Source organism: Choloepus didactylus, chromosome 3 (genome assembly GCF_015220235.1).
Source record: "Choloepus didactylus isolate mChoDid1 chromosome 3, mChoDid1.pri, whole genome shotgun sequence".
In the NCBI taxonomy this organism is placed as follows: Eukaryota; Metazoa; Chordata; class Mammalia; order Pilosa; family Megalonychidae; genus Choloepus; species Choloepus didactylus.
In genome coordinates, this window is record NC_051309.1 from 201,477,042 (window position 1) to 201,491,555 (window position 14,514).

General features: G+C 37.0%; 1 protein-coding gene across 45 annotated transcripts in view; it reads right to left on the reverse strand.

Moving 5' to 3' along the window:
• Positions 1–14,514, reverse strand: part of SORBS2 (sorbin and SH3 domain containing 2) — a 346,937-nt gene that overhangs the window by 44,440 nt on the left and 287,983 nt on the right. For 30 of the 45 annotated variants that reach the window (XM_037831147.1, XM_037831152.1, XM_037831148.1 and 27 more), the window contains 4 exons: positions 13,425–13,539; positions 5,774–5,932; positions 5,031–5,114; positions 3,248–3,304 (listed from right to left, as the gene is read on the reverse strand). In XM_037831147.1, the coding sequence (XP_037687075.1) occupies positions 3,248–3,304; positions 5,031–5,114; positions 5,774–5,932; positions 13,425–13,539 (415 nt within the window). The remainder of the gene's footprint in view (positions 1–3,247; positions 3,305–5,030; positions 5,115–5,773; positions 5,933–13,424; positions 13,540–14,514) is intronic. The other 15 variants (XM_037831162.1, XM_037831161.1, XM_037831157.1 and 12 more) reach the window with 5 other exon arrangements.

Below are 14,514 nucleotides of genomic sequence, written 5' to 3' on the forward strand. Positions count from 1 at the left end.
TTCTATACCTTTATTTTCTATTTGTAAGTTAGCACCGATTAACAATTAGAACATTAGTATATAATTTTGTAATTCTTTATGTGGATCAGTCTGACAATACCCCTTAAGCGTAACTCAAAATTGTTTGTATTAATATTTTAATTTAATTTTATTTCACTGAATGAGAATGGAATCCTGCCCAGAAACAAAAACATCTCTCTGCAAGAAAATATTTCCCACTCTCTTAGACAGAAAATTCATATTCTTTATAGTTTTAGTTTCTAGAAAATATTTAGATTATTTAGATTCCTAAGTTCTTAAATATAAAATTAGAAAAAATTTTTGGTCCACCAGATTGATAAGTTTGCATAATCATTTTAACTTGCTGAACTCTGAAATGGACATTGGAAAGGTGGGAAAATAAATACTAAATAAGTAAGAAAGCAAGTGGTAAGTAAATAAATAAAACCACATACTATTTTCCAATTTAAAAACATTGATTCTACATTTCGGTAGAAGAGCAACACCGAAGAGCTTCAGAACATTTTCGTTTGAGTGGATCACGGTTTTCATGGGGTCTTCCAACCACAAACCATAGTTGATCGTTGAAAGTGCCAAATGCACAGTGCTTCTAGAATATCTCTACAACGATTGGAAATTTTGAACTGCCAGCTTGTAATGAGCCTAACACTACCGTACTATGACGTGAAACATAGTTTAAGAAATGAAGGCTCTGCCTCTGATAAACTAATTGTGCTTTAGAGTTAGGTTGAAAACTACAATTATTATTTCCTATGCTGGAAATCAGTCCAAAACATACTGAAACTTGTTCCATGATTTTATGCGTACTTAATGGAAACAATTCAGTATTAAATTATAAGGAAACAGTGAAAAGCCTAGATTGATGCATAAGAGGAAACATGTGCAACAAATAAAAAAATGTACTCATCTTGAAATGGAAACTGTCTCTAGGAAAGAGGGAGCCTGTTTTACCTGGTATGATCCACTGAGCATTTACATATTATCATAACTCTAACAGATCTAGGAGAAGGTCATTCTAATAAAATTTAGACATTGAATCACTCTTCCTGCTGTGTGATCATGTGATTAAACTTTTCTTAACAATTCTTAACTAGTCTTACATTAATCCAGTTGCTCATGTATATTTATGGATTAAAAAGTATGTTACTTGTGACATATACTAAGCACTCGATAAATGATAATTAAGGTAACATCTAATCAATTAGTTTTTTGCCATAAGGTTATTAAAGACAATACCCAGATACCTTATCAAGTATGCTCTCTTACACTCTGAAAAACCATGATGTTAAATTAATAACAAAACTTGTATGCTATGAGAATCATACTCAATACCAAAGAGATAGTGGTAGTTTAACCATCAGCAAAGCACTTTTCTATGTGATTTTTTTGCTTCTACCATGACATGGTAGAATGCGCAGAAATAGGTTTATACTATTTTTATGCCCAGGAATTATTGTGTATTGCTAACTATAGGCACTCATTTCATAGAAATTGAATAGTTAACAAGGAATAGCAGTAAGTAAATAACTTGTTTTAAAAGATCTGAATTTTCTGTTCTTGGAAGTGCTATGAAGTGTGGAACAAAATAGCATTGAAATAAAAGGCCAAGAGAAGTGTGTTTTGTTTTTTCTTTGCTACCATCTCACTTGGTGCTTTTTGGACATATTTCTTAAAATTGTTGGGCCCTGCTTTCCCAGACTGAAAAATGAATGCACTCAACATGGTGATCTCTAAATTCCATTTCAGTTTTCAATAAGCCAACAATCCTTTAAAGGCATCCTAGAAATATACTGAGAGAAATATCTGACTAAACTGATTTTCAAAGGAAATTCTTCATTTGTTCATATTTTGAACTGATATCCTATCTTCAGCTATGAGGGTACACAACATAAAGTATAGAATTTCTGGTTTCATCTGACTCTCTTCAGTCTGTAAGTCCGGCTACAAAACATAAGCCATTAGAAATGAGTGAATTCAATGACCCAGAATCTTCCTGATTGCTCTATTTTACTTTTTATTTAATATATATATATTTAGACAACTTCCCTGATGCTTACCAAAGGGAAATAATTTGGAATTGCAAACTGAAGCTCTAGAAACTTGAACATTTCTTCCTGAGACCCTATGTCTGCAATTCCAGTGGCCACAACCACGTATCAGTGGTACATCATACAACGTAAGTGTCCTCCGAGCTTTGTCTTCTAGTTGCAATATTCAACTGAGTTAAAACTTTTAAATGAAAATAAGATAACTTCCTAAAGTGTTATTGAATTCACTTAGGATCACAGAGAAATTACTGTGTGAAAACCAATTTATTCACTTTGCTCTCATCCTAGAACTTCTAACAGTTCCCACAGACAGGACTTTTATATAGTTGATGTTTAGTAGGACATTGCCACTATTGCTTGTGCCTTTTAATGAGTCCTAAATCTGCTTTCCAAAAGAATTTTCTGTCTTTCTTTGCAGAGAGCAGGGTAAAAAGTTTTTGGCTCTGAATAGTTTCTGCCTTTTTCATACTCTGCCTGATTCAAATAAAAATTTACATTGGTTTGCATAAATTCTTCATCTATTAATTTGTCGTAAATGCAATGGTAAATGTATTTCATCTCACATGCCAGTTATGATCTGCTATAGTGGCTGCCTGGATTACAGTGCCAAAAACAATTAGTAATGGTGTGGAAATGGGGAGTTGTGACGTGGGTGCCAGGTATTTATCATCCCTATTCTTAACTGTTGATAAAGTCTGCGGGTTGTGAGTATTTAGAAAAAAATGGAAGAATTAAAATAAATTTTAGGAACACGTGAAACACAAACATCTTACTGTCTAAGAATCTAACCTCTTACTCTGGACCCCAAAGCATGATGATAAAATGGCTCTGAGAAGCCTTCTAGCAGTATTTTGCTCAATCTAAACAAAACAGGCTATTAATATATGCATTAAGGCTAATAATTTTGATTTTCAATTTTCATACTGCTGAATACAGGACTGTACTGAATAGTTTAACTGAAAGTTATGGTTGGAGTGATTCTTCACCTTGAATTCAGCCAATGACCTTGGTATAATGTCCAAGCAATTATTCTATGTACAACACAAATAGATTTTCAAAAATAGCTGAGCCAATATAGTGAATTGTAAAACATGGATGTTCAGAATCACAGTAACAGTCCCTAAGAGAAATCCGAAAAATAGAGAATTTTTTTTTTTTTTGTTTTTGTTTTTTTTTACCTCATTGGAAACACCAGAAGAATGATCTTGAACATAATCCAGAGCCTTTTTAGGAGGCTGAGTGTAGACGCACCACATAAGCAGAATTGTAGAGATGGAATGGAGGAGAATCAATGGCAGCAAGGAATGGACATGTGGAAAAGGTGACAACAGTTAGAAATTGGGTGCTGATAGCATCAGATATACATAAAGAGTGACATGAACAGAGCAAATGAGGTGGCCTGGGAGAAAGAGTGCAGTGTTTGCAAATATTCTCAAGCACAGGGCACAACTGCGAATGATTCGATTAGTGTATTTATAAATGTATTTCATCAGATCAAAAATAGTGCTCTCAGCCTCTAACCACAGGGGAATGCAAGGTATATTAAAGAACATTAAAGGAGCAAGTGGATAGCATGCTGGTGAGTTTCTATGTGTGGCTGAAATGATTATAGAAAATAGCTATAATATTTTAGGTTCAGAACAGAAATTGCAATAGCCATAAACTATCTAATCAACAACAACAATTCCTATAAAATAAAGCTAAAGAATTTTTTTTCTCTGAAATAGAATGCATTTATATTTATTACAGGATACAAATTGGGAAAAGTGGGGGCGGGGAACATTTCTCTTATTAGGCAATAGAAATTCTAGGAAAAACTCCTTAGTTTATATTCATTTACAGTCACTTTTGATTCAGTTCAATAAGATATAATACTCAAACCACATGTCTCCTTTGCATTTTAATGGCTAAAAGGGGCTACCACAACCACCCAGTATACAATATATGATCAGTATGTGAGAATATAAATCAGTATATGATACAGTAAAAGAAAGATTTTACTCTGTGATCTTAAATAAAACTTCCAGGCCATATAATCTTGGTATGTTACTTATGAGTTTAAAATTGAGAAACACCAATAAGAGTATAAAAAAAGACAACTGACACATATGAAATGCATTGCCGTTGGTAGATACAGTTCCTAAATAAAAGAGATTGTTATTTGAGGCTTGAATTGACTCTTTATACCAAATGGGCAGCAGTTTCCACGAGGTCAGGTAACCCTGACCTCAGGGCTTCTTTGGTGGGGTTTTGGGGACTAGAAATGTGGGGGCTCCAAAGCGAGACTAGAAATCAAGGCCCACTTATGTCCCCCTTTTCTTATATCCCTAACAGTAAATGAGGTGCTCTGACAGTATATTATAGTGAGAATCATCTGGCATTTTTTATTTGTCAGGCCTCGGTTTAAATTCTGCCACTTACCTTCTTGGGCAAATTACTTAGCCCCTCAGGCCCCCTGTTTCTTTTAATTGGAGGGACATTGTGAGGGCTCACTGGGATAATGAGTACAGAACCTAGCATCTTCCAGGATTTGGTGGTTCTTCAGCAAGTGAGAGCTATAATCATAGTAATTATTATTATCATAAATGTCATGTGGCTCTTCTTTCTGAACTAGGCCAAAATGGACTGTAAACAAATACACCTCTTCCATAAAAGCTACAACAATTGCCTGAATATTCCAGGACAGAAACTACCTCAACATTTTGAATTTGCAATTAATTAAAGATAAAGTAATCATAATGCAGAACTTAGTTGTAAAGAAAAATCACAGAGGAAGTGTCTGAGCAGGTTTAACCACTTGGTACAGAAATAACAGTAGACTAAGCTGCCCCAAATTTGTATATATATTATGCATTCAGGTTTTGCTCTCTAATGACACCTGTCTCTTCTGATAATGGTACTTTTTATAAATTAAACAACATTCTCCTAAGTTTCTTATATTAATAATCTAGCCTCACTTACCGGGCGTCCAAACTCCAGTTCTGAAAAGAATTTATACCAGGGCTCATTTTCTAAATCTATGTCATCTGGATTTATGCGATCAGTCTGGAGCAGATGTGAAGGAAAAGGGAAGGAAAAGGCACACTGAGCTAAGTGAGGGAAATGCCATGTGGTCCGAAAAACACACTCACGCACTCACACGCCAACGCGCATCGCCTCTCATCCAACAAATCTCAGCAGGAGAAAACAAGGAAGTAAAGTAAATTGAGTAAACTTAAGATATGAAGGTGAGCTTCAATGGTATCACTTATGATTTTAGCATTTCCTCTCTCCACTAAATTTTCTCCTTAGCTTGATGCATAAAATAGCCAGAATGAGCATTTATAGCACACCGGAGGATTGAAACAGTCTCAGGTTGGTCTCCAAGTAGCTGCCTTCATTGGTGAACAACACTCTCAGTAGGGAAGACTAAACCAACCTACAGCATGCAGACAGGTGGCTCAGGTGCAGGTGTGTGGAGAGCCTACAAGCAGGGGAGGGGGAAGGTGGGAAGAGATACAAGGTAGGGGGGAAGGAGGGGCACTGGGAGGCTTTAGGGTCTATTGGCACAAAGAACCTGGGATCTGGATGAGAAGGAAAAGGGGCAGCACGGGGTGGTGGCGAGTAGCCAGCCTCTGACAATGTCTTCTTAGTCTCTCCCGAACCAGGGCTATGCTTGAACTTCCCAACAAGCGTTAGAAAAGTTAAAGAAGGAAGGAGCTCACCCGGATGGGAGAGAGAGCCGGGGTGCACAAGCTGGATGTGGGGATGACACTCCTGGGCGGAGGGGAGGGGCTACCAGTTACTTCTTGGTGTGGTGGAACAAAAATAGGCTTCCGGGCCGGCTCCCTTGGAGGAGGTGTCGGAGTTGTTGGGAGAGGGGGCTGTAATAAAGAGGGGTGAAGGAAAAACTGATTCATTAGATAGTTTCTTGATGGACCTGTGAGGACACCAGCTAGAACTGCTTTGTGCCCTACCTTGGGCAAGGTGGAGGGGGTGCATTTCAGAGACGTGTCCCTGGGGACCCAGATACCCCAGGAATGGTCTGGAACCTTGGAATGATCTGAAGACCAGGGGTCTTCTCTGAAAATGAGGAAAGATGCCCCAAGTATCACAAGTTTCACCTTCCACTCATTTACTCTGAGCTAGAGAGGGGGATTTAGACGGGGTTAGGTTTTTCACAGTACTGTGGATGGCTGTAAGTGGGGAAGGAGTATAGGATAAAATCCTTCTTGGTTTGGTCAACATTGTAATTTAGAGAAGTCAATTTTTGCAACTGACTTGGTCCCCTCTGGTGGTTTCTGAATGTTGTACTGAAGATATTGCATAAATGGAGAAGTGCAAACCACTCGGGAAAATACATGCAATTACTTTAGTAAAGGAAACATCAAACACACAGAATTATTTTATCCAGCAATAGCTTTTGTGTTTTCAAATAATACATGCCTGACTAGATTGACTCAGGCTGTTTATTTTATATTACAACTGGATGCTTGAAGTACTATAGGTGGGTTATTGCTTCTTTGATAATTATCACAATACACTAAATAAACAAGTGCAATTGGGCAGTACAGTATTTAAGGCAGCAAAAAACAAGCTCTGGTTCCCCAAGAGCCATTCACCTTGGCCAAAAGAGGAGCTGTTACTACTACTCAGACATTTTCCAGGAGGGCTATTACATGCTTTAAAGGAATGCAAGGAACTTCCACCAAGTAACCACATCTCAGTTCTGGAAGAAATGCTCTATCACCTTGTAGTGTTGCGTGTTTTGAGAGATACCATGTTTAAACAAAGGCACTATTTTGATATGAGCTTGTCCCAGTGTTTTGTTGAGTTGTTGCATTTCCAAAAGACTTGTCAATGATACAGTCTGTATTTAATAATGAATTATATCCAAAGCATTTTTAGAGGTGGTTTTATTTCAATATTTTATAATAAAAGATTATAATAGTAACTATAGACAATGATAAAAAATATTATGAGACATTACAACTAAATAGTGAAAGGGCCTATGTTACCCAAAACAGAGAGACTATAAAGACTGTGTAGAGACACGGGAAATATTTATAATGGGATACAAAGTGATAAAAGCAGAATATAATGATGTACCTGTACAGTTATTACAAAGCCTATATCTGGATGAGCACAGTCAGGAAATGCACACAAACACAAAAGACTACAATGGTGTTCTAAGTACTATTTTGCTATACTGTTAGAATGTTATTTGTGCAATATATAAAAATCAAAGTGAACATCTTAGTATTATGTATGGGAGAATGTTGCATGAATCTTGGCATATTTTCCTTTATGCCAATATTTCCTTTAGTTTACACTACAGAAATAACAGAAAGAAAATATTCTAGAAACTAATTTGCCATTTTCCATTTAATTTACTAACCCACATTTGATTTGATACTGGCAAAAGCATTGACTGAGATTTTTATATTACCAAAACATTATTTTTCTCCAATTATTTAGATTATGATAGCTACAGAATATAAATAATTCATGGAATGGTTCTGCTGGAGCTGATTTTCAGAATAATTAACAGTGGAGAGAATTTCCCAGAAATTTTTGTTCTATCTTTGGAGGCATAATATTTCTTCCACATTGTTTCTAATGTTATATACTTAATGATATTATTAATTTCCAATTTTATAAGCTCTATTCTCAAGTACCATGTTTTGTTTTGCTAAGTGGAGAAGGGAATTTCTCTTGAAGGAAATAAATTTGTAAAAAAAAAGTTTTGAATAGCAGTAAGTATTTTGCCAGTTGCTGTAGCTTCACATTGACTTCCAGTTAAAGAAAACATGTAAAAATGGATACACTAAGATCTGGTTTTAGAAATATATTTCTGTGATATATATATATATATATCACAGAAAACTTGACATCCTGTACCATATTTAGAATGGCAATTTTCAACAAATCATGATTTTGTAGATTAAAAATTCAAATTATAGTCACAATGGGAAACTATCTATATTCTATGCCAATAGATATTAACATCTCCCAAATTATAATTGGGGATCTGTAACTTTGGAATGTAGTTCAGACCACACACACTTGAGCAGAGCCTTTAAGGTAAAGAAACTTCAAGTGGCAGAACTAGAATTTTCACTTTGCCGTGGCTGACCTGTTCAATCCCTTCAGTTTTGCAACAATTAAATGTCTTTTGCAGGAATCCAGAGCCACTGCTAGGATACACAGCAGACTTAAAAGTCAGTGACACACATACAGATGGTCAGCCAACAGCCACATGGGCAAGTTAATAATCTCCCTAATTCAACACTTTCCGTGTGTTAACTTGAAAGTTCCTTTGAGTTCAGGGTTAATATTAACACTCAGAAGCTCATTCAGGAGGCAAGAAAAATTATCCCTTGTTCACCATGGGAAATTTGCAAGTCAAACCAGGTTCAAAGTGATTATGCTTTCCACTAATTGCTGTAAAAGACAAAAGGGCAGAGATACCGTTGTGCATCTTTTTAACCATTTTTCTCTATTCTCATTTTGAAAAAAAATGCAAATCTCTGCTTAAGAGTAACTCATTAGTGCAAGAGGACGCACTTAAGAAAAACGAAAACTATGATTCACACATGATCCTCATTTAAGAGTTACCAGGGATAAAGAGTATTCAAGTTTTGTGTGTCTTCAACAAATTAAAAACATTTAGTTGCTTTTGTGGTTATAGAGATGTCACTTTTCTCAGCATTCCCATTGCTGTCATAGATTTCTATATGTTGCTCCAAACAAGAAGTAACAATGTAATTTGGTTCTTTAATGTGTCCTTTAGATTCTAAGCTTTAATGGAGTTGACTGCTGTGTTTTATATTCATTGTGGTTTCACAATCAATGCTATATATATTGTTAGTTGGGATATCTTTATGGTTCAAATGATCAGATGATCAGAGGAAGCTCCTAAAACTTTGAGCTTTGAGCAACAATCTTCACTGATAAAGAAGCTTAAGTTCACTGATGTTTTAAATTATATATCAACTCCGCATGTTATTTCCAAAGGTTATTTCCTTCTGCTTTTATCATTCCATGCTGGTTTAGTTATTGTAGGGAAAAGTAACACCCTTTTATTATTTTCTAGTTTTTCAAGCATAAAGAGATCCTAAACAGTGCTTTATTAAAAAAAAAATGTGGCTCACCTACAAATATGTCTAATTCTGATTGAATGTAAAGTTTTCTTTTAAATATCCTAGGAGAGAGTTTGTGTTATTGTCTCATGGAATAAGTATATTACATTGTGGAAACATGCTGGATTTGTGGTTCAAGTCAGTGTAAGATAAATTCCTGGTGATTGGTGATCAAACCATAGCCCTGGGTAGTCAGCATTTCTAAATTTATAGTCAGTTGAATAACAATGAGCTTCAAAAAATTACATTCTCTTTTACTTTCCTGTTAAAGAACATCAACACGTATTGCATTGATTCCTATGGGAAGAAGGGGACCTTTTTTGGCAGGTCCTGGGGGCCTTTTATTCACACAGTGCTCCCCTCCTGAGCCCACGGAATCATGGAATTAGTGAACCATCGTTCCTAACAGCACCGTGTTGAATCTCCCAGGTGTGCTCTGACTGAGACCCACAATGCCTATTGTCACGAGGATCGTACAGATTTCATAGATAAGCAACACAATTCGGTCTCTCACCAGTCTTTAACAACTAACTACTAAGTGTAAAACCTATATTCATTCATTCGCTTATCAATTCAGCGAGTATTCACCAAACACGTTATCATGTGCCAGGCATTGTGCTAGGTGCTAGGGATGCCACGGCTGCCCCAGATGGGGTCCCTGCCTTCAAGGAGCTGAAAATCTAGTGGGGAGCACAGATAAGCGAACAGGCCATTGCAATTCAGCATGGAAGGGCCATGGTGAGGGGGGAAACACAGGGTGCCACAGGCACGCAGCAGGGGAGCTTTAACCCTAGAGATGGGGCAGCAGGGAAAATGTCCTGGGGGAAGTGTGTCCAGGCTGAGACCTGGAAGATGAGGTGGGATTTTCCATGTGAAGGCAGAGGTAGTGGGTAGCCTGTGCAAAGGTCGAGCAAGGAGGGAATAGAAAGCTCTCAGTACAGCTGGAACACAGAGAGAGAGAGGTGGGGAGGATGGGAAGAGAGAGGAGATTGAAGAAGTCAGCCCGAGTCAAATCACAAGGATGTTGTAAATTATGTTAAGGAATTTGGATTTTGCCCTAACATGGTGGGGAGCAGGCAGAAAGTTTTGAGCAGGAGGTTTCATAAAGATTTTATAAAGATTGCCCTAGTCGTGGTGTGGAGAATAGATTGGAGAACCAGTGAAATGAATCAAGAGATTGTGGTAATCCAGGCAAGAGACAGTGGTGAACTAGAAGCGAGGAGTGGCAGTGGCATTTCTCCAAGGGGGTAGGACTTTGAGATCACTGAAGGTGAAGGAAACCCAAGATGACACCTAGGAAAATTGGGCAGATGGTGGTGTCATCTAGGAATTCAAAACAGCAACACAGAATTCCCTGGCTGTTGTGTTTAATTTACAAAAATCAAATCAGAGAAGAGCAAAGGAATACTTACAAAATGAAGACATGAGAGTGCACTCTTAAAAGCTTTAAATGCATGTTGTCCATTTGCTATCCCACAGCTCTCGCTTAGCAGACCTGCTCTTCATCCTCCAAGCTTTGTGTGTTCAAGACACTCCAGATTTAGAAAAACTATATCAATGTATAGCCAGTCTCTGCAAAACCACTTTGTCCATAGCCCTGTTTTTCTTTGTTTTTTTTTTGTTTTTGTTTTTGTTTTTTTGGTCTGATTTATAGAGCTAATCAAAATTAACTCATTGATTTTAAAAAAGATAATATAGTAGTCCTACAATAAAAACACCTGACCAAAATGATGCAGATGCTTAGCTCATATCTTGTTTTTGCACAAGGCTGGTTCTCAGCAAGATTGTTAAGGAGGCAAACACAATTTGGCTCTTTGCATTCTCCCATTGAATGCCCATTCTCATTTCCTTCCACTTCTCTAGGTTCCTTTCACTTCTTTTTCTCTGGCTTCTCCAGTCTGTGGTGGCTGAGACCCATACAGACCCAAATTCTAGATCTCTCTATTCTTCATAGAAGCAGTTAAATGTACTGGTCTTGTGTCCTAATTACTCAGGGCCCAGGTTTCTGGTAATGTAAATTAAGTACACTAATTTATTATAAATTAGTAAATAAATAAATAAATGGCTTTATTCTGTTTAAGAATCAAACTGAGGTGATAAGCACTACTTGCTAAATGTGTGTCCTACTCAGCCAGTCCTGGCACAGGAGTTCATTGTTGGTCAGACACACCAGGTATGAGTCTGTCTGGGCTCAACTACTGGCTCCAGCATCCAGCAGCTATGCAAGCCTGGGGCAAAGATTCTTATGTGTGATTCAGTCTCTCCAGCTGTAAAATGGGAAAGTCACGTATCTACTTTATAGGGTTGTTGGAAACATTATACGAGGTAAGACATAAGTTCCTAATTATGGGGGTCTGGCACACAGAAAGTGCTCAGTAAAGATGAACAACTTTTGTTATTTGCAATGTTTAAACTAGGAGTCTTTAAAGCTCTAATACAAAGTCATGAGTAATATGGGAATTTTGGTCACCACGACCCACAAAAGAGGCCTTGAGGGGGCAAAAGGAGGATTCTTTAGGTGTCCTGCCATTTTAACCATATGGGAGGTTGTCTACTACAGACTGGAGTTCCTTGAGACAGGGACTGTGTCTTGTTCACTACTGTATCCCCAGTACCTAAAACAATGTCAGGCACATAGTGCTCAATAAATGCTGTTGAATGAGTAAATAACAGACCTATTTCCTGATGCCACAGCTACAAATGCATGCCAATACAATGGCAAGGTTCATCATCCTAAGAGTCTCCTAAATTACTAGAATGATAGTTTCATTTTTTATGTTTGAATCTGGGATCATTATTTTGCAAACTTGTTTGGCTGTTCTCAAATTTATGCAATGGTTACATTGTGGTTTACTCAATTCTCATTCTAAAAGTTTCAGAGTATCATATGATATTCAATCATACAACCTAGTTAATGTGTTATAAGTTTGCAATGGAGCCTGCAAATCAGCGGTGGTCCTCTTTTCTTTCTCTCAGTTTTTCTGTTGAAGTCCTGTTACTCTAAAAGATATGAGTTATTGAAGAAAGGCAAAGAAGGCTTACATAAATATGTATGAATTACCAAGTGATTATAAAGTTTCGAACATGCTTCTCAAGAGCACAACCACAAAAATGGGGCTCCAAAAGCAAAATTAAGAACACTCACGTTGGGTTTGGTGAGGTAAAGATTTCCAAATCAAATTTCAGGGCTGGCCTTGCATGATATATAATGGCGTGATCTCTGGATACTGTTGAATGTGCTAACAAAAAAAGCTCTTTTTTCCCTGTTCACTGACACCTAAAATTATTTTAAGGCAAGGACCAGTGTAAAATGCAAATGACATAAATTGCTTTTCTAGAAGCAGATTTTGGTGGCGGTGCAGAGGAATTGTAGAATTTCAAAGAGATCACGAGAGCCCTGATCTTTAAGAAGAAGCAAAAGACACAGAAAGACTGGGAAATCAAAACTGAAGAGTACCAAGGAAGAACCTTTCACTTTGTTAAATTGCAGTTTGAGGAGGCAAGCGATTTTTTTTTCTCAGATTTATATATCTTTTTGTTTGCGTATAATTAGGATAAGTAATTGGTATAAAAATGCTGCAAAGTTAAATGTAATCTTGATCCATTAGATTGACAATCAATCAGGAAGCTTGAGGCTTGGTAACCTGAGAAGGATTTAATAAGAATTAATTAAAACAACTTGTCATAAAAAAGGCATTTGGAAAATCTCCCCTTAAGCCAAAGAAAGCAATATGGAAACCAAGGGTTGGAACTGCCTGGATCCATGTGTTTTGGAGGGTTTAATGACCGATTTTTCTCATTAGCAATGTAGAACAGCAATTATGTGTTGCATTTATGAGGATTTTTTTCCTTTCTCAAAAATTAAACTCATGGCCATGTTTGAGCACCGCCATAGTTCCATGCAAGTGGAAAGTGAATCTTGTCTCTCTCTCTCCTTCTCTATCACCTTTCTTCCTTCCTTCCTTCTTTTCTTTCCTTTCTTTCTCTCTCATCTCTCTTCCTTTTATTTTCCTATCTTCCTGTCTTTTCCATATTTCTATCTATCTAGCTGAGAATGCATCTTTAATTTCTGAGACAAATGCACAAATAGTGATACAAAATAAAGAGTTGATTTCAAAATAATGGCAAATAATTTACCTTAGTGACAAAAACTGCTAAAAAGTATGAAACTCAAGATTTATTTAAACCCAGGAAGACTAGAGAACTGGCATTCTGCTTAATGACAAAAGCTTACTGGTCTTTCATGTTGAAGAATTGATGACTTCCCAGGTTCATATTCAAAAATACTTCTTGGCTCCGAACGAAATTTTCTGGTGTCGACCTTTCTGTCTGGAGGATCCCAGTCATGCCTAGAAATAAGAAATGACAAATTACATGTTAAAATAATTCATTAGGCTTAAAGCAGGTCTATACAATTATCTGATTTTCTATTTAACTTTAGTATAGATTTTAAAAATCTCTCAGGATAAAAAGTTAGCCTGCAGATAGCACCACATTTATGTTTTGTTCAGCATAAATGATTTAAAGAAAGTCATTTCCTTTATTTCATACTATAAGTCCCTTTATTTTTTTCATACAGTGACTATCCTATGGCTGACTCATGAACTCCCAAAAGGGGTTTATAGACCTGCAGCCAGTGACCTGCTAGTAAACCCCTGGCTCGCTAATGGCAGTCGCATATGTTTGTGTTTAGAATAAGTGGTCGTACAGTGGCCGTATGTTCCATTAAGCTATGTTAGTCTATCCTACCACTCTGTGACCTGGCATACTTGATCTAAAGTGACAGGGGAAAATGCACACGTCATGTTTGGTTTTGTTTATTCTTGCAAGTGGCATCATGGTTTCTCTGTGAAAGGTACAAAAATATCACTTAATTTGTCACACACAGGAGCAAGCTGCGTGGCACAGAAGATGCTTCACTGGTATTATTTTTAAAAACCAGAGTTCACTGGTGTGCACTCTTATGCACTATATAGATAACCCTTTTTAGGTTTTAATGTATTGGACTAGCTAGATGTAAATTCCTGAAACCATCAAACTGCAACCCAGTAGCCTGGACTCGAAGATGACTATGTAGCAGTGTAGCTTACAAGGGGTGACAGTGTGATTGTGAAAACTTTGTGGATCACACTCCCTTTATCCAGTGTATGGACGGATGAGTAGAAAAATGGGGACAAAAACTAAAATGAGAAATACGGTGGGATGGGGGGGATGATTTGGGTGTTCTTTTTTACTTTTATTTTTTACTCTTATTTTTATTTTTTCTGGTATAAGGAAAATGTTCAAAAAATAGATTGGGGAGATGAATGCACAACTATTTGATG